This window comes from Thalia democratica, chromosome 5, assembly GCF_965202585.1.
Source record: "Thalia democratica chromosome 5, ktThaDemo2.hap1.1, whole genome shotgun sequence".
Classification (NCBI taxonomy): domain Eukaryota; kingdom Metazoa; phylum Chordata; class Thaliacea; order Salpida; family Salpidae; genus Thalia; species Thalia democratica.
The window spans coordinates 79,033,337-79,054,738 of NC_139169.1; the positions used below are offsets into that span (position 1 = coordinate 79,033,337).

General features: G+C 26.7%; 1 protein-coding gene and 1 pseudogene across 1 annotated transcript; one reads left to right on the forward strand and one right to left on the reverse strand.

Moving 5' to 3' along the window:
* The first annotated feature begins 6,885 nt into the window (after positions 1-6,885).
* On the forward strand, positions 6,886-9,568 carry LOC145836940 (histone-lysine N-methyltransferase PRDM7-like). The gene is made up of 6 exons (XM_082944709.1): positions 6,886-6,975; positions 7,294-7,379; positions 8,488-8,611; positions 8,844-8,908; positions 8,983-9,151; positions 9,470-9,568. Exons 1-6 carry the CDS (start codon positions 6,886-6,888, stop codon positions 9,566-9,568), a joined length of 633 nt encoding a protein of 210 aa, XP_082800835.1.
* An 8,820-nt stretch (positions 9,569-18,388) lies between these two features.
* On the reverse strand, positions 18,389-19,432 carry LOC145835475 (GMP reductase 1 pseudogene; annotated as a pseudogene).
* Positions 19,433-21,402: the final 1,970 nt, after the last annotated feature.

Below are 21,402 nucleotides of genomic sequence, written 5' to 3' on the forward strand. Positions count from 1 at the left end.
TTACTCATAGTTTTAAAGTTCACCTTTTATATCTTCTGGCTTAACTGGGTCACCGTTTTCATCAACAAGTAAGTTCTAAAATTTTTGAATTAATTAGTTTAAACATTAAAAGATAAGAAAAAAATTTATTCCAAAACCTATTTAAATTGAAAACAACTTATCAATGTTTACCAATTAAAAGAAATAACTAACTTCTTGTATCCAAACCTTCCTATTTGTTATCTGAGCAGGAGCTTAAAAACAATTAGTGTATTTAACTTCTAATTAATTTTTATTTTCAAATACTATCAACTCAACTTAAACAAAAGTACACATTAATTAGTAAACTAGGTAATACCTATTAGGTATATTTATAAGATAATAAAATTAATATTTTATCTAAATTTTAAAGCAGCAAACTTACTGAATGCTTTTGGGCCCTCCTTCTTGGGCCTTTGCTGATTTGGCTTCCAATCAAAATCTTGCTTGTCTTCAACTTTCACTTTTGCTTTGAACCTTCTTCTATTAATGCCTAATTGTGCTCTCAGAGATTTTTGGTCAGGCATGGGAAGTCCTAAATTATTATCTTATTTATATGAAATACAAACATAGAAAATTTAGAGATTACAACAAAAATCAAAGAGATAGTATTGTGTTTGTAACACAATTTATTTTTAAATTAAGTTTACTGCAGCTTAAAATAGGTGTGGCAAAACTCTCTAGTTGGTGGGCCGGATATGGCAGAATTTTGAACAAAGCCAAATATGTTACAAATTAATATCTTTTAACTGTTGTAAATTTCAAGTAATCTACTATTTTATTTTCAAAACAATGTTTCACTCAAAAAAAGATTTCATCAACTAATAATAAAACCTTGAAACCATATGAAAGCCATTAGACTTAACTTAAATAAAAACTATCAACTTTTTTTTTCTGTTATAGTATTTGATAAATTTTTTTTAATGTTAAAATGTTCAAAAAAACTATTTCTAATTTTTTTTTGTTTAAACACTAATTATAACAATAAAACAATCAAATTAGAATCACAATTTAGGTTATTAATTTAATTAAATTTGTATAATACTTGTAATTATAACAATTATTTTTGTTTAGTACAACTTTTTATAGTTAAAAATTCATTTAAGGATGACATAAATTTTAATAAGAATTGTATGCTGCCCACTGGTGGCTTAGGACATAAATTTATTTGCAAGTATATATTTTAAGGTTGTTTAAACTTACAAAAGTACTTGAAAATTATAATATTGTTTTTCTTAAAAACATTAACCTATCTTACAACATTACTTAACATGTTCAATATAAAAATACTATTTATAATTTTTTGACTAACCAATGCTATACTTCAAGGTCATTGACTTGTTGATATTGTCAATCCGTTTTTTCTCATACTCACTTTTCCTCTCCATCTGGCTTGGTGTTATCATTCTCTGAACTCTGACATTAAACTTACATTCTTTCCTCATTTCTTCCAAATCATTCTGCTCTAATTTTGATGCTCTCTCTATCAACAGGTCAATCTGTTCTTTTGAAAACTTGCTGGAATGGGCTGCCATAGTACTTTATAAACTTACTAGTTAAGCTGCATTTTAGTATTAGTTTCATAAATAAAGACTAAAAACAACTAAAAAAATGTCAATTCTTAAAGATGGTTGGTTTTTTAATTAACGCTGTACCCTTTAAATCAAGAAACAGAAAACATAAGAGTTGCTAAAAACTAGCCTGCATTATATGAGTAAAACTTTAAGATTTTGTTCTTGATTGATCCACTTTTTGAAGCAAAATAGTCAGTCTGAGTTACATAAAACTAGGCTGAGTTTAAGATAAAAGCCATATTTTATATAGTAGGATTTGAAATTTCAAAAAAAAATCTGTTTACTAACTACTTAACAAAAAAACCCTAACAATATATAAGAATTTATATGTATAAATATGTTGATTTTAATTTAATAGAAACTAGCCTGAGGTTTGGAAAAAATCCAAAGGCTGAGTTTTGTAAAAACCTTCAAACAAGCCTGAGTCAGTTTTGAAGTTCTTTTTTAATAACATGAAAAATTCAAGCTAGTCTGATTTTGTGCATACCTGTTTTTTTTTTAATCTTAAGTAGTGTGTGGATAAATGTTTTGTTTTTCTCAATGCTCAAACAAAAATTAGTTTAACAGTTAATTTAACAGAAATCAAAAGGTTAAAAGGAGACTTATTTTTTTACAATCCTTTAATTTGAATAACAGTATTTTGTCTAAGGAAGCAACAACTAAAGGGAAATTAATATTTGTAAAATGGGCAAAAGGGGGCTTTTTTAGAGCTTTGAGCTTAATTATTTCTATTTTGAGGCTTATTTTTCAAGAGTTCACCTGAGAGATAAACAAAAGTTTCCCAAATGTTTTGTTATCAGGGGAGAATGACTAGTATAAAGGCATTAATATAAAAGGCAATTAATAATTTTTTCAGTTTTTTGCCTGAGGAGGATTATGGAAATGACCTTGGAAATTTCTTAGTAAATATATATCAGGTAGACATTATATATTTGGTAGATAAGTATTTTAGGTAAACAAGTTCAAACATAAGTTTTTCAAATAATAAACTTTTCCACAATGTTTGCTAGAATCATGAAATTTGCTTCTGGGCTTTAATTTAAATACAAACTTTGAATGTTGGTGCCAAATTTTAAAAGTATGTAAAATTGAAGACTAGATGTTTCAAAAGAAAAATTTTAATATTAGTACAAATGGGCGAATTTGAAAAAATACAAAATCATAACAAATACACTGATAAGTTAACAATTGTTCGATGGAGTTTAACCTACTGCTTTCAATTAAATACAAACTTTGAAAGTTGGTGCCAAAAAAATAGTATTGATACAAAAGCTCGAATTTAGAGAATACAAAGTCAAGATATAACAAAAACTAGTACTAGACTATATAAAGTAAATCTAGCGATTTTATATACTATACTTTTATATACTTTGGTCACAAAATACTTATTATTGAGAAATTAAAGTCGAAAAGTTAGACTTTATGGTTCTGCTACAAAAAATAATAGTTAGAACATAACTCCAAAACGAATTATAAATAAGTTGCTGCGGCAAGTATTAAAACAGTTTAAAATTGTTTTTCAAAGCTAAAACTTTTAAAAAATATTAAAGTTTTTAATACCTTTGTTTTTTGTTTTTTTTTTATTTTTACCTTTATTTTATTCCACTTAACTAAATTAGAAGCTTTATACTCTTACCCTAATTGTATTAAACAGCTAAATTGTTAGTTTTAATATACTTACTTATAAAACATAACAATTAATTTAATTTTCATATTGTTAATTTTTAGCATATATCTGAAAAATATAATTTTACGTATAATGTGCTTTACTTCCATTTTTTGATTTTGAAATTTTTTAGTTGTACTTATTTTTAGAGAAGTAAATCACCGTTCAGTGAAGAAAAAACTTTCTACATAGAGCAAGTTAGGAGATTAATATTAACTTCCTTTAAAAGTTTTACTCAAAACACAAATTCAAAAAGTTTGATTAAAATTTTTCTATACTTGTATTCCAGCAGTTGTTTAACACTTAATTGTGTTTTGCAGTCGAAATTTACTTTTTTTCTTTCTTTTCTCTCATTATTTACCTTAAAAGAGCTAGAGCCACGCTCGAGTGGGATAGTCACTGAGCTTTTTTATCTCTTACGTTTTGACTTGTTGTAGCTTGGCACTAACGACATTTTGTTGTAAAGAGTGATGTTTTTCACTTTGGATTTTGATCTAAAGTAGTTTATTTTGTGTCAGTTTTTTAGCAGTTTGTTGTATTTTGTTTATCGACTTTTATTCATTGTAATTTTTCAGCTGCAAATCCCAGAGTATTTTTTACCTCAAATCCTTTTTGTTCTGAGATTAGATTTCTTTATACTAGTAGTTTAAGCGTTATAATAATCTTACTACTTAAATAGGCTAAGTTTAAATGATAGTATAAGTTTAAGTCGCGTTTGATAAATCGACTTAACTAAGTTATTTAACTAAGTCAATTCTAAACATTAGCTTCAGTAACCGTCACCGATATTGTTATAAGTGCGTTAAGTCAGTTAATTGCCAGGCCTGTGTAAGTTAAGTAACAACTTTAGTCGATCGGTTCAGCTGGAATCCAGCTTGTATTTAACAGTTTAGTTGCGTTTTTTACCTAAAACATTTATTAGTTCTAAATTTTACTAAAATATTTATACAATAGCTTATAAAACTCTTATTTGTTAGAAAAAATTTGTTTTATGTGACTATCACATGATTTTAATAACAATAGTTAGAGTGTAAGATACTTACGAATTTTACGCAAAACATTTTAATATGTATTCTAAATATATTCATTTACATTTCAATTAATTTTAAAAAAATTTACACAAAGGAGTAAACCAGATTTATTTCACGCTATTCTGGTCAGTAGATACATAGCAGTCAAACTACTTTTATTTTAAGACATCATAGATGTTAGACTTCACCTTAGGTCTACGCTGGACAAGACGTTAAAATGTATTCGTGGTGTGCGACTCGATAACCGAAAGGTTTTTTCGTGTACCAGGTCTTAGGACCAAATACTTTTAGCGTTTATTTTTGTCGTTCAAAAAACAATAATAAGTTAAAGATAAATTTAAGTATATATGGTAATAGTAGTTTCATCGTAACAAATATTAATTACATACAAAGTTAATTACACAAAATACTAGTTATTATAGCTAATTAAATACAAATATATAAATCTCAATTAAGTAAATAAAGCAACGTCAAATTCCTTTTGCTTACAAAGGGTAGATTTTCTATTTAAAACACATAAAGCCTTCATTTTAACAAAGTCAAAAACGTTTTTCTGGTCTAGATTACAAGAAATATGTGTAACCACCTTGATAGTTCCATATATAAATAAAAAATCTGTTTATTTAGAGAAGAATATTGAGCAAATAATAAGTTCTACTTTTTCAGCTGCAAATCCCAGAGTATTTTTTACCTCAAGTCCTATGTTGACACCTGAAGGCAAAGACCCACATTTAATGAAAGCATAGTTATATACCAATTTAAATGCTATTGCGACAATAGTTATATCGGTCTTACAATAAGACAGCTGAAGAAAAGTGTCAATGATCATATACCTGCTTGCATTGATAAGTTTTCGAAATCAGCTAAAAAAGAAAGTTGTTTAAATTATGAATGCAATAAAAAGATCTGCTATTGCTGAACATTTTGGTGAATAATCAAAGTTATGCGGAAAAAATTTATTTGGAGAGATTTAAGAAAATTAAAAGTTGTTGTAACGTTTTTGGCTAGGTCAAAATTGAGGATACAAGTATTCTAGAAAATCTACCTTTTGTAGGCAAAAGGAATTTGACTATAGTGTTGCTTTATAATAAAGTCCTCGACAAGACGTTAAAAGGTATCCGTGGTGTGCGACTCGATAACCGAAAGGTTCTACGTGCACCAGGTCCTATGACTAAAAATTTTGAGCGTCTTTTTTTGTCGTTCAATAAAAATATAATAATAAAAAATAAATTACTTTGCTATTTCTTTTTTGTGTTAATATGTTTGTATCAAATTAATTATAACAATTAGTATTTTGATTAGTTTTGTATATAATTAGTTTAATTGGATTTAACTCATTATTTAAAACAGCAAGAAATAACATTTTATTTTAAAACTTAAATTACTATTTTTTTGCTCCTAATAATTTGTCTAAGTTGGAGATAACAATTAAAAATTTAAAAGTTTTTTACTTTATATGTTAATAAAATTAGTTGCTTAATTGTAATCAAGCACATTTATAAGAAACACTGTATAAACAAAAACTATCATTTAAAAACTAATTAACTGTATTTTTCGTCTAAATCTCTTAATTATTGTTCTGATTCACTTTAACAACAGTTGTATTTTAATAAGTTGCTCTTTCTAAATAAAAAGAAAACTTAAGTTGCTTAGTAAGTAGTACTAACTAAGTACTTAGCAATTCGTAACGTTAATTTTTTTTAAATTCAACGGACAAAAGACTTCTATACAATGCTACCCGCGGGCAAATTTTTTAGAAAAATTTGGTTCACAACTTAAAAAGAAACTACCGACCACTAAAACTAAGCAAATGATCCAGATCTAGCTTGTCAAGTAAAAGCCTCTTTATAATAACTTTTTTCAAATGTATAGCTTGTCAACTATAATCCTTCACTAATTATTTTAAAGTTGTTTTATAAACATGTTGTTTTTTGTTTTATGTGTCTTAGTACGTTTTTTATAGTGGTTTTTATTTCAAGGTAAACTATTTCTTAACTACATTTGTTTAAGTATAATGACGAAAGATTCTGTTTGTGTACATTTTTTATGAAACTTTCGTTGTACCTGAAAAAGTAAAACAACTTCTAAAAAGATTTTGTAATGTTTTATTTATAAAGATTAATTTAAGTAGTTTCATACAATCTCTAAATAACCAAAAGCTGCTTTAACAGATTTATTAACGTTATATCACAACTTAGAGAGTTATTAATCTGATATAGCATATACTGATATCTTTTGATTGTTGATAAAGCAACAATCTACTTCAAATGTATATGTTTTAACTAAAATAGTGCTAAACTTTTGTTTAAACGGCTATAGGTAGTTTTTAAGCTGTTAAAACATAATATTAACAGTTTTAATACTTTTACAATAGTTGTTTATTTGTGGACTTTTACACAAATAACCTCTGGCTTAACACTTAAACATAATTACTAATGTTAAACTTTTAATCCGAAAATCTTTCATTTTAAACGTATAATAAATAACTCTCAGAATTGTATTCTGACAAAATTAATTAGACTGATAGAGTATATAAATGTTTAACCATAAAACTTTTAGGGGCTCAAGAACAGAAAAGTAAGCCCCTTTCAAGTCGATGTTTGCAAAGTACAATCAAAGACGCGGGAACGGAGTATTTGCTGTTGAGTCAATTCCAGAACACACCGTTTATGGCCCATATGAATGGGTTATTGTAAATCCGAGGGAAGAAAGATATGCTTGGGGGTAGAAAATATTTAGTTTACAGTTTTATTATAATAAAACATGACTTTGTATAAACTGTATTACTTTAATGTTTACATCTGTTTTAGATATAACTTAAGAAATATAAGTCGTAAAAGTGTTTAAGTAAAAACTTATTTAAGTTTTTATAACTTTTTATACGGCAAACTAAAAAATTAACTTTTTAACTGTTTTTAGCTATAACCATTTAATAAAGTTTCTTAGATTTAAAACAGAAATAAAGTTTTTATCAAAGCTATAAAAACTTATTTTCTACAAACAGATAACGAAGGATGGTGAACTCGATCATTTTGTGGATGCCAAAAAATCAGCTCGTTCTAATTGGATGAGATTCGTGAACTGTGCTCGGTAAATATTTGTGAATCTATCTTTTTGAGCTGTATATAGTGTTTTAAATACTTTAATGTAAACTAAATTGTCCTGGAGAAGACGTTAAAACGTATCCGTGGTGTATGAATCGATAATTCAAAGGCTTTTTCATACACTAGGTCCTGGGAGTTTTGTGAAATGGCTATTTTACTTACAGAGTCAATTTTTATAGTGTCTGAATCAGTTGAAGAAAATGTTTTGTTGTTGAACTATATGTTTGAAAATAAACAAAATCAAAGGCATCTTCAAATATTTAGTACTAGCTTCATGAAAACATACTTTTATCTACATTATAATTTTCAAATGGTATAACATAATAAAAGCCATTTAATTAATTTCTAAGAGTGTTATATTAAAAAAAATTACCAATTAACAAAAAAAAATTTGTTTTACAACATAAAAATGCCCTTACTATGCTGTTATGATTTAAACCTTGCATCTTTCAACTAAGATTGCAAACACGTTTTGGTTAGTTTGAATTATTCAACAAGTAAAATATTAAGGTGATGTTTTAGAAAATAATAAGCAAAACATTACCAAAAAAAAAACAAGTTTAATGAGCTTTAGTCGACCCGGACATAAACATATTTAACATTATAACTCAAAAAGCAGACAAGTTTTTGATAATAGCAATCACATTATAAGCAAAACATTTTTACTCATAAGAAAAGATAAACTTTTAATTACTCAGCTGTTTTTTCTTAGTTTAAAGAGTAACATCCTATGTAAAAAATCGATCCTCACCAAAAAGTATTTATTTTTTAGTGCTAAACATATATTATAATTGCAACAGATAATTTATGAGGTGCTATTTAAAATATTTTTTCTCAAGGATTGGGCTTTTGCACAAGCAACTTCTTACTTGACATTTAAACCATGATGTGTTTACCTCCTATTTATAATAAACAATGTTAAACTTATAAAGTGTAACTATCAAAGTAAACTTAAAAATATACACTTCACAATTCTGACAAAACTTGTATGGTTGACAGAGTTTATAAACGTTTAATTTAACTAAATTTATTACTTTAGGGAGTGAAACATAGAGCAGTGAAGACTCCTCCCTTCAAGTTGATGTTTAAAAAAGTTCAATAAAAGACGCGGGCAACGGTGTGTTTGCTGTTGAACCAATTCCAGAGAACACCGTTCATGGGCCATACGAAGGGGTCATTGTCAATCCGAGGGATTTAGCAAAAGCAGATAAGCTAAAGGTAGGAGGTTATGCTTGAGAAATAAGTTGATAGTTTTATTATAATAAAACATGACTTCGGTTTAAATTCTATAAATATAACTTAAAAATATTAGTTGTAAAAATTTTTAAATAACAGTTATTGCAATATGATATATAACCTATAAAAATGAATATACTTACAAATCTTTTTTAGCTATATTTCCTTTGATAAAGTTTTTATTAAAGCTATAAAAATTATTTCATTTAAACAGATAACGAAAGATGGCAAATTTGACCATTTTGCCAAAAAATCAATGCACATTCTAATATTTTTACTGTAGTTAAAATATCTAAAAAAATAAGCTTTTATCTGGGTTAATCAATTACTGATCATAAAAAAAACTCACACAGATACAAAGAAGAGCAAAACCTCATTGCTTTCCAATGCAAGCAGCAGACTTATTACAAAACCTTCAGAAATATCAACAAAAAAGATGAGCTCTTGACCTGGTATGGAACAGAGTATGGCAAGGATTTAGGAATTTCAATTCTCCCAACCAAAGTCAAATACCTCAGCCAGGTCAAAAAATCAACTCATTCAAATTGGATGAGATTCGTGAAATGTGCTAGGTAAATATTTAAAAAGTAAATTGCTTACTCACAAGATCTAATTAATAAACTTTTACAAATGCGTCAGGTAAACAAGCCAAATTGTAATATTTTTTTTTTACTGACAAAGGTATTTTATTTTTCTTCAAGAAGGAGAAACTCACTAAACCAATCCTCAACAAACACCATTAATCAATCTATTGTGTTAAAAATTGAAATATAAGTTAACGCAATTAAAAACTGGACAGCTTATATAAACATTGCAGCCTGTTTTAGTAAATAAACAAAGGAAGAAATTGACCTGTTGATAGAAAATATGCTCTGGGGGGAATGCAAGTTTCAAGTAAGAGTTCAGGAAGTTGTGAAACCAGATCAGAAGGATAAGTGATTATGAAGAGAAAATATCAATGTAAGCATAACCTTGAAATATAGCATTGGTTAATTGAAAGTTTATAGAAATATGTTAGATAGTTCCTAATTAACAATAATGTAACAAAACTAAATAAAGTAGTGAGTTATATTTTATTCCGTCATTACAAAAAATCAATTCATCTGGTTCAAGTCTAGCCAGATGAAAAAAGTTAATACTAAAAGAAACGGACGGATAATGTGAGCAAAAGCATGACTTTGAAATATAGCATTCGTTTGTTTATAATTAGAATAAAAATTACGTATGTTTATAAACAAGGGTTATTTAAAGAAGAGAATGGAAAATACCAATTGTTGAATGTTATCCAAATCATTAAATAACACCTATAAAAATATTGTTACAAGAGAGAAAACAATGTGGATTCATTTACATTCTGCGTGAATTTATTTTTGTACTGCTTTCCAAAAAAATGTTCATAAAGGGGACGTCCCAGTTAGAAATGTACCGAGTACCAATACTAATTTTTTGTGCTGAATGGTAAAATTCACACGTTCAATAAATATTAATTAACATTTTCATAAAGGAGACGTCCAAGTTAGAAATGTATGTTCTGGAAGTGTTGAAAAGGGAATGTAAATTTAGTGAGAGAAAGCAAAAAATGTGAATCCACATTAAATGAGAAGAATGGAAAACATTAATAAGAGCATGACTCTAACATATAGCATTTGGTAGTTGTATTGTAATATTAATACTTTTGCTTACAAACAAGCTTCATATTTAAATTGAGTAACAATTTTTTGTATTCGATTTTGTTATTTTTTCTTGCTTATATTTTATATTAACATATAAAAATTTGGGACTACCCGACCAAAAGCCTTTGAGGGCCCAACTAGGTACCAATAAAAGACATTTAAAATGATAGACAACCCAGATTATGAATGTAGGCCCAATCAGCAAAGGTCCAAAAAGAAAGTTAGTTTTGTAAATTATTTAAATTGCTATTGTCTCTTCAATAAATTCTAAAGACAATTACCAGCTCATGTGGTTAATTTAGTTAGATGAGGAGCGAAGATGAAAAATATCAAAATGACTTTTGAAAGATTAGTCCATACATATGATGCAACACTTATTTGAGGAAAAAATCTCTTATAAAATAACTTTTGCAAACATTGAGATTCAAACAAAGTATTTACAAAAAAAAAATTAACTTTTTACACAAGACATAAATTAATACTAAGATAATATCTTTGTTTTGAATTAATTTATTTCTGTATTACTTGCCAAAATATAATGCAAAGAAAAAGTGCTAAGATATATCAAAGTTGATAACTTATTGGCAAACAATTTTGCTGTTAGTTGATAGATAAGAATAAAAGTTAGGTAAAAAAAAACAAAAATAAGCTGTTATATAGAATCACAAAGATTTGAATAACAATCGTATCTAGTAAATGTTTATTTTAAACTAGATGATCAAAAGGTTTAAATGATTTTTGGGTTAAATAATAATAGTCCAATGAAACTGATTGTATTTTAAAGTCTTATAAACAAGTTAGAAGATAACATGTTTATCTGCAGTTTTTAGTTTACTTGAAAAAAAGTAAAACCAATTGTTTACTACTTGAAATAGTAAGAGATTCAAAATTAATTACAGTCCAACTAACTTGATAAAATATCAATGCAAATGTATTAAGAAATGTTCTCGAAGCGAATTTAACGACTTTATTGTTACGTCACTATTAATTTGCTCATTTTGAGATTTTTACAAAATACAAAATTTTAAATACTTTTTGGACGTTATAATTGAAAAGATATGTTTTAAATTTAATATTAATGTTCCTTTAACGCTGATGACTTAAAGTTCTTATAATTAAACAAGAATGAAAATTATTCTAAGTTTAAACATTTCACCAAAAAACGACTCAAACAGTAGATACAGATAATGTATTAAACAACAAAAAGTTAATATCGTTAGGTAATAATCTTTTTTTACTTATTAAGTTTTAGGAGCCGATAAAAAAGGTTACTTAGTAGCATGTAGAGCATGAGTCCAAAAACTGCGACCCGCAATAAAAGCATACCTTTAAAAAACAAAAAAAAAGTGATAAAAACTTACAACTAAGCTTTTAATTCGATAAGTAGCACATAATTACTATTTTATCTCATTTAGAGTACAAAATAGTATTTATTACTTAATGCTGCTTTTTCTAAGTTAATTGGCCCGTTGCTTATAAAAGACTGGCTTGCCCCTGATAAAGGTTCTGAATAAACAGCTGAAAAGATTTATTAAAGCTTTAACAAATATTCATTGCTTTTAACATTTTTACATAATAATAAAACTAAATAGTTTTAATATTTATTTTAAGTAATAGTAAATAATAAAAAATATATAATTATTTGTTTTTATTAATGATTTTTCCGGATTTTAAATAATTTCTGATACTTATAGTCTAAAATAAAAATCTGTTAAATATATATTTTCAATGTGTTTCTTCAATAGAAAATATTTAATATTCTTAAGTTAACATTTAGTTCTGCTAACTTTAACCAAACTTTTGCTTACAAAAAATAGTTATAATTATGATTGCACATGTTATTAAACTTATTTTAAACAGCTTACTTATTAAAACAACTTTAGTTAAAAATAAATAAATCTTACTTATATTCGAACAATAACACTGTTAAACAGTTAAAAGAGTTTAACAACACGGATTTAACTTTTCTTTAAGTTTAACAACTTTTTAATGAAAAAAGTATATTTTGATATCTAGAAGTATATGTAAATTAAACATATTTTAAAACTTTGTTATTAATCTAAGTGTTTTAATATCTCTTTTTAACACATAGATGAGTAAAAAACGACTTAATACTTTTAACAGAATTAGATTCGTATTTTTCCGGTCCACAACTTATTTCAGATTGAAATATATGGAAATAAAAGTAAGCTTATTTCTTTAAACAAAGTTTATTGTGTTCATATTTTTATTTTTAGTACACGGTATTATTATCATCATGTAATTTTTTACTAAATTGTTTCCAGAAAATGCTTAAAATATTGTGTTTTAGTATTTTGTTTTCTGTTAACTGTTATAGATTCTTTAAACTTGGTTTGATTAAATAGGCACGAGCTGATTTTGGGTAAACTTTGGTGGCAGTAATCACATAATTTGATTTTCAATGTGGTTTACAAATTTGGCAGAGACTTGCTTTGAGATTCATTATTTTCTCACACTTTGTGGATTTTAATGTTGAAGTTTAAACTTTGTGAATGTTTGCCAAAGACGTGTCACTAAAGATTTTTTTTTCATACTAAGGTAGATTTTTCTTTATAATTTCTAAATGTTGTTTTTTCAAAAGGCAGTTAAAATTACATGTATTGTAGCTGGCTTGCTTGTCCTTCAAAACACATTAATCGTAGAGGGAAGAGTTAGGCTGATGTTTTTCTACCTTTCAAAAAGTACGAATGTTATGAAGTTCAAAGTTATTTTATGTTTGTTCATTTTTTTATTAGAAAGAAAAAAATTTGATTTAAAGACTGTTAAAGTCTTGATTTAGAATAAAAATTTAAGTAGTTACTGAAATTTTACTTCATTCTAATTCCAAACATAGTTCAATTTTTATGAATTTTTATTTAAAACTCGACCAAAAAAAATTATTTTATCACAAACTTTTAGTGTAAACTTATCAGCAGTTAACTAAACTTTTTAAAAGTTATATTTATAAGTTATTAATATATCTAAATAAAACCTACTGCAGCTTAAAAACAGCAAAGAACTATAAGTACATACTACAAAAGTTCTTGTTTTAAAACTATTTAGATGTTATAAACATTTTCTAAAGCAGTGTAACATAGTGAAATAAAAGTTAATTACTAGCCGACTGTTTTAAACTTCGCAAAAATATTAATCACTGCCGAAATATGTTTAAAACTCATGCATACATGAGCAAAGTCAAAAATTCTTGCAACTTTACCAAAGACAAAACTTTACCTATATCATCATTAAAGAGATAAAACTAAGTTGTTTACAGTTTATTATTGTACAAGGAAACCTACAAGTACCAAATAAGTTTTCTTTCTAGGACTGTAAATTTAAAAAATCTTTCAAATTAAAGTTGATATATGTTTGCTACCTTATATAATGTTTATAGAAAAATTAGGGAGTTTTAAAAGTTTGTAAGGTGTACGTTCTTTCAATCTAAAAGATTGTTCTATAAAAAAATCAATTGTTTAATAATATTGTTTATTGAACGACACAAAAAACGTTAAAAATAATTGGACTACGACCTGGTGTACAAAAAAACATTTCGGTTATCAAATCGTACACCATTTGGATACCTTTTTACAACTATTCCAGGTCTTTTTACGTAAAAAAAGCTGCAAGAAATCATTGCTTAATAAGTAAAATCTTTAATAAACATAAAAAATTATTAAATCTGGTTTTTATTAATGCTTTTAAGCTATAATAGTCAAGTTTTAAGATTTCGTCTACTAACTTTAGCAATTTTCAAACTTACTTAATGTTAAATAAAGTTTACTTGAAAACTATAATTTGTTTTGGTATTAGTTATAATTAACAATAATATAATAAAATAAGTCTTTAAAAAAAATAATACAGTTTGTAATTGGTAATTTTTTTCTAGCAAAGTTAATCTAATTTATGAATTTTCGTTATATATCATTTTGTTATATTTATACTAAAAACTTAGTGCATTGATAATGAAAACTTACTATTTGATATTGAAAAAAAATTAAATGAACCTATTTGAAAATTAAGACTTATCAATTAATTTTTAGGCTATTTATTCTTATATCTTCAAATAAAAAGTAATTTGCTTCTAAATAATACGTTAAATAATAGTCCTGGACAAGACATCAAAAGGTATCCAACAAGGTGTGCGATTCGATAACCGAAAGGTTTTTTTGTACACCAGGTCCTAGGAAAAAATATTTCGAGCACTTTTTTTTTGACGTGCAATAATCAACATAAGATAAAATGATGAAAATATTTAAACAGTTTCTAACACACACAAAATAGTTTCACACTAGTGTGCACAAGTTTATTGTGGGTGCTCAAAAGTTTTAGGGTGAACGGAACTTGTTTTGAAATTTTTATTAGACATTCTGGAATTTTTGATGAAAATAAAAAAAGGTCTCAGACATATTGTGAAGTAAATTGGGTACACAGAATTTTTAATTCAGTTTAGTGTGCACAGATTCCAACTACCTTCAAGACAACTAAACTAAGACACCAATAACTGTGTCTCTTACATAAAAGATGCACAAAAAAAAGACGAAAAATGTACTTTTTATAGGTAATATAAAACAAGAGTAAAAATTAGAAAACCAAGAGAATCATTTTTTAAAATAGTTAAAAATATTCATACAGCAGAGAAAACTTATTAATATACATTACAACAATGAAGGACAGTTAAATTTAAAAACACTTAATTTAAAATACCCTTAAATAAACTTTTACTAAACTATGAAATGATTGAATAATAAAAATAAATTCTTTAAAAGTTTAGCAACAAAATATTAAAGTTAACTTGATTAACAAAAAGAAACAAATGACATTTCAATAAAAATAAAAGTGCTGTGCAAATTGTTTTTATTATATACTAAATAGTATTTCTTAAAAATGAGGACACTGCTAGTTTTTTGAACTAATTTATAAATAATTATACTTGAACAGGTACCTTTCATAACATAAGGACATTTAATGATAAAAATATTTTTATAAATTAAAATTAATATAAAACTTGGTCAAAAATATAGAAACATAGAATAGAAACTAAGATGAAAGCTTAAAACTTTATTTATGAATGCTGTAAATTTAATATTTTAAGTTTTAAATGTTTTCCATACAGCATTTCTAATTTCTTAACAAATTTCGTCTACTTTTGCTTTTCTAAAGACAAGTTTAAGTTTAGAAATATATATGTGAAATCAATTTTAGGGGTCGGCTGCAGTTGCAAGGTTTTGAAAATTATTTCTTAACATTATGCAAATGAGGTAAAGTGATAATACTGCGAAATAAAAAGAACATCTATACCCTTATCCCTAACCTACCCAACACATATATATAAAAACTAAACCGAAAAATAGTTTATTTAGTTAAAAATCAAAGTAAAACCTTTCCTGATAGAGTACAAAGATAATACTTATGTGTTTGAGATATCATACTTCGTTATATAAATTTACAAATAATTACAAGTTAAACATTGTAGAGTTTGATTGAAATAATAAGCAAGTTTTGAAGCAATTCAAATTGTCTTTAAATTTTTTTAAACTTTAGATTTGAAACGTTTGTTCTAACCTACTAAAATTAGATATAGTTAATAATTAGATTTTAATTCGTTTAGATAAAATTTATACTTATTTATACAAACTCGTTAAAACATTTGGTCTCTTTTAAACCTTATTTGAAATGTTTTTTGATAATAAGAGCTAAAATTTTGGTCTATTTAAAAGTTTTTTACTTTGGAAAGTTATTGAAAAAACAGTTTTTGTGCTAATTTTGTTTATAAATAAGTATAGAACTTTTTATGATAATCTTTTATCGTTTATATGTTGTTAAATTAAGTCCTTGCTTTAAAACCAAAAAGTAAACACAAATAATTCTAGAGTATATAGTAAAACTGTTATAATTAAATCGACACATTTTTCTGGTAATGTTTCTTGGTAGTTTTAACATGAAATAATTTTGTGTAAAACAATCTTTTGAGCATTTTAAAATAGAATTACTAGTTTTTTGTAAATGTATGTGTAAACAAGAAATTTTATTGGTTTCAGTGCACTATGTTTTAAATAAGTTTGTAACTGTAAAAACATTAACAAATAATAACTTTCATACCCTGATTGTACACACTAGACAAAATTTTCGTATTTAAAATATTATAATTGAGACTATATATCGTTTTTTCTAAAAGTAAAAAAAAAAGTTTAATGTTTCTATCAATCGCACCTAAGCAATAATTGATAAACAAATTTCTATTGCTAAAATTTAAGATAAGTACTAAAAACTTTATGTTTAGTTTTGTAATAAAACTTAACAGTAAAAGCTTAATATAAACCTCACTAATTTGCAATAAAACTGTTCTTTATAACTTTTGCTTATTTCTGTTTTAATCTTTAACTAGAAGTTTTCTTAATTTGTACACATATTCATAAATCTATACTTTATCAACGGATATACATTTAGATTTATAGGAAATTTGAAATAAAAGTTTAAACACTGTTTGTAACAAAGTTATAAGAAGAGAAAAGAGTAATAAATGTTTGGCAAAGTATTTTAGCAAACTAAAAATAACTTGTCTATAACTTACTTTGAAATATAATACTTAAACATAAAATAGTCTTGGTAGGAATACATCAAAACTAACAATAAGTTTTGATTATTTATAATTTGAAGCGATTTTCAAGATGACATAGAAATTGTGTTTAAATCCCAAGGTTTCAGTGCAGATGTAGTTAATAAGTATCCAAAAAATAGATTATTAAGAATTTATAGCCGTACAAAATTCAAGTTAAAAGTTTAAATCAATGTGAAAAATAAGAAACAGAATAAAAGCTGACTTATATACAAACCTGGTATATGAAATTACACGAACATACAAAATGATGTTTTTTAAACGAGCATCTTTTTTAAGTAAAAATAATTTAGTTTAGAAACTTGAGGCCAAGTATTTAAACCATTTTCAGACAAAAATTTATTAACCAGTTCAAATCACTTCGCAACAGGCTGTTACCATTTATTTAAAACTTTTGTCTGTTTAAATGTATAGTAAAAAGGTTTGCACGCTAGGTAGTTGTTATGTAATAAAATAAAAACTAATTTTACTTCTAAAAACTTTTCGAGGCAAATTACGTTAATTTTGTTACATATCAAACCTTTTGTTCACTTTGAGAAACAAAGCAAGAATAATCAAGAGATAAAATGTTTAGATATACGAAGTATGTTAGTTTTTTATTTTAAACTTAATAAAAATTATTGAGGTTAGATACTTCTCCTAAATAGGATACGATTAACTGGAAGTTTAAATTTTATTAAATTAAATAAAGTTGTGCTTAATATTAGTTGAAATACTTGCAATGTTAAAACTTGGGCCGAGTAGTTAAAAGCTGTCATTGTGCAATTAAGTCTTTTTACATAAATGATCTAAAATTTTCTTATAATTTTAAAGCTAAATATTATATTAAAAAATTCAAAGATTATGTAAAATGCCCTGGCTTTTATTTAATTCTAAGTGACAGGCAATGTGTTTAATCTTTACTGATTTAAGGTATACCTAAACTTAAACGACGTTGTACCGAATCCAGTTTATTTGAGTTTTAAGGAAGATAATGTAAAATGACCCCCCCCCCCCCTTAAATTACTACTCATCAGGCATATTGACACAAATATTAATCAAACTTAGTGCATAAACTTATAAAAACTTTATATAAAATTAATTTACACTTTATTAGTGTTCAATGATATTTTCTTTAAAGAATTAAAATTTTTGGAATTAGCAAATAATTAATGGTAAGCAGTAATTATTTTATCATCAAATTATTTTTTGTATATATGGTCTCACAAAACGACTGAAGCTGATAAATAATACATTAGTTTATCCACTTTAGCCCTTTATAAAAAAATGTTATTTAATTTCAACCTTTTTGTAGTGATATATAGTTTAGATTATTTATATTATGCAATAAAAACAAATACACAAGGAAAAATTTGTTTTAATTACACAGTAAAAAATAATGATCTACAAGTAGTAACTCGTAAATTGCAGTGAAACTTGAATAAAAATATTCACAGTGATGAGATCACATTATTTGAATGGGCGTATGACTTAAGAGTAGGAGTGGGAAAACATTTGTCCGGATGAGATACGGATGAATGTGGCTCTCTTGGTGAGTTCCTTCAGCCTCATGGCTCCACAGTATGTGCAGGTTGACCTCAAACCTCCAATGATGTCCAGGAAAGTTGGGTTGATGTCTCCTCTGTATGGGACTTCTACAGTTTTACCTTCAGATGCACGGTAGTTGGACACACATCCAACGTGCTTCTTCATGGCTGTGGTTGAGCTCATGCCGTAGAAAAGTTTGACTTTCTTGCCATCCTTGACAATCAATTCTCCACCACATTGGTCGTGACCAGCAAAGAGACCACCAATCATGACAAAGTCAGCACCAGCTCCGAAAGCCTTGGCAACATCACCAGGGCAGGTGCAACCACCATCAGAGATGACGTGTCCTCCCAAACCATGGGCGGCATCAGCACATTCTAAGATGCAGCTGAGTTGTGGGTAGCCAACACCAGTCTTCTTGCGGGTTGTGCAGACTGATCCTGGACCAATACCAATCTTTACAATATCAGCTCCTGAGATGATGAGTTCTTCAGTCATTTCAGCGGTGACAACGTTTCCAGCAATAATGGTGACGTTGGGAAATTCTTGGCGGACTTTCCTGATGTGTTCAACAAAGTGTTGAGAGTATCCGTTTGCTACATCAATGCAAACGTACTGGATGTCTGGGACTGCTCCCAAGATGTTGCACATGTTCTCATAATCACTCTCTGATGCACCGGTGCTAAGAGCAACAAATGGAAGGCAGTGGGGGTGGTCTTTGGAGAATTCTTCCCAGGCTTCTTGTGGGTAGTATTTGTGGATGGCCACAAAAGATTCATGTTCAGTGAAGGCAAGAGCCATTTCAAAGGTACCAGTGGTATCCATGTTGGCTGCCATAAGTGGGATTCCAGTGAAAGAGTTACCTGAGTGACGGAAGTTGAAGGTTCTTGCTAGATCAACTTCAGCTCTGCTTTTAAGCAAGCTTCTTTTTGGGCGGAGCAAAACATCTTTGAAGTCAAGTTTGATATCGTTGTCAACTCTTACCATGTTTATTTATCTATTTACAATATGGTTAAGGTAAAATCTATAAATAAAAACAAATTGTTAAATTTAAATTCCTATTTCAAGTATTGACTTTAAATTATTATATTTTCATTTTTACAAACTAAGCTACAAATATACAACAGGTTTGAGCTGCCTACACGGACTTTTAAATGAAATAAACTTTGAGATGTTTTTAAATGTGTAAATAAATTCTATATTTGGATTTTAAGAAAGATTCAATACAAATTGAAAAATACTGTCAAAACCTCCACAACTTTTATCTATTCAAGAGACATAGTAGTTTTTTTGACATGATTATTTTGTTAATGTCAACAGCAAAACTAAATAAGAGTTTATGCAGTAAAAAAATAAAGTGAACTAAAATAGCATCAGATACAAAATATTAGTTGAAAATGAAAACAACTCATTAAGGATAAAAAGGTATGGCTGGGAAAAAAAAGTTTACATCAAAAGTGTTAATTAGCATTTTATGCTGAAAATACCTGCTTGATAAGCATATAAAAAGATGTAGGTAAAAATCCACGCGGTCTATGCCATAGAGTGGTCCAACACTTTTAATCAGTAATTAACACTGGCCCTCATTTGATAGGTAAATTTATAACTATTAAATACTTTCTTTACATTACAATTGACTTTTGAGATATAATCAGTAGAAAGTTTTAGATACAAACCAAGAAAAATAAAATTTTTTTTGCTAATTTCCTTTTAATACAAAAATAGTCTACCCATTTTTTTTTTAACAATTAATTTTAAATTAGTAGCTTTACTTACTTTATAAGAGAAAAACAAATTGTAATGATTTTAAGATTAAAAGTCAAGCTTTTTTTTCAAAAGATAAAGTATTTTTATTAAAAATCTTAAAAATTGAATTGCTAACTATTAAGTTAAGGGCATAGGGGGGGGGGGGTCAACCTTGATTTTTACAAGTTGATATTATTTTATAGAGATTTTTCTGAGCTATCAGACATTTTTAACCGCTTGAAAAAAAAGTAAACTTTAAGATATGAGCGATCAAAGTCAGTGACTTCAATAGGTTCCTAATGGAAGGCGCAAACTAAAAACGCAAAAAAGACCATTTCACTAAAGATTTATCTCCTCCTCCATTTTTTAAGTACTCTTCTTCAAATTTTCACAGAAAGTGTATTATTAAATTTTAAAAAGATTGAATGCATGAATTTTTTCAATTTTAAAAAATAAAAATTTTATTAAAAAAAACCACTTATTTTTTTGTTTTTTTTATCTAAATTTTTTATTTTTTATATTTTTAAAATTCCAACATTCAAAGTCTTCCAAACTGTAAAAGGAACGTTTCCTGAAAGTTTGAGATCTCTAGCTCAAAAAATGAAGGAGAAGATAGATTTTTAGTGCTTTTTTAGATTTCTGAGAAAATAGACCTTAAAAAATTTGCAGTCCATATATTTGTATTGGAAAATTTTTATAAAAATTACAATATCTCAAAAGTTTAATAAGATTTATTAATTCTATAAAAACTGGCTTGTAGTTTGTATTTCAAGCTTTCATATAAGATCCAATGTTATTTTAGTAAAAAATATGTCGGACCCCCCCCCCTATGCCCTTAATATTGGACTGAGAGAGTTGGAGATTGATTGCTAAAAAATTAAAAAGATAGATTTTAATTGAAACAGTTTTTCAATTTGGTCATTAAATAAGGAATTGAATTATAAAACTTTGTACCCTCATATTAAAAACCCATATAACATCTCATAGCTGAATTTAAAATCTTAGAATAAACTAAACATGAAAAAAGTAATTTACCCTATGGTCTTAGAAGAATATTAATTATAGAAAGAAAGAGAAGATTAAAATGACAGGTATAGTAGACAGTCAATGATTGAAAAAAAGAAGAAAACAGTTTTAACTAATTTAAAAACACTACTACAGTAAAAACAATTAAAAAAATTGCCTAAAGTCCAGACATAACAATTTTAAAA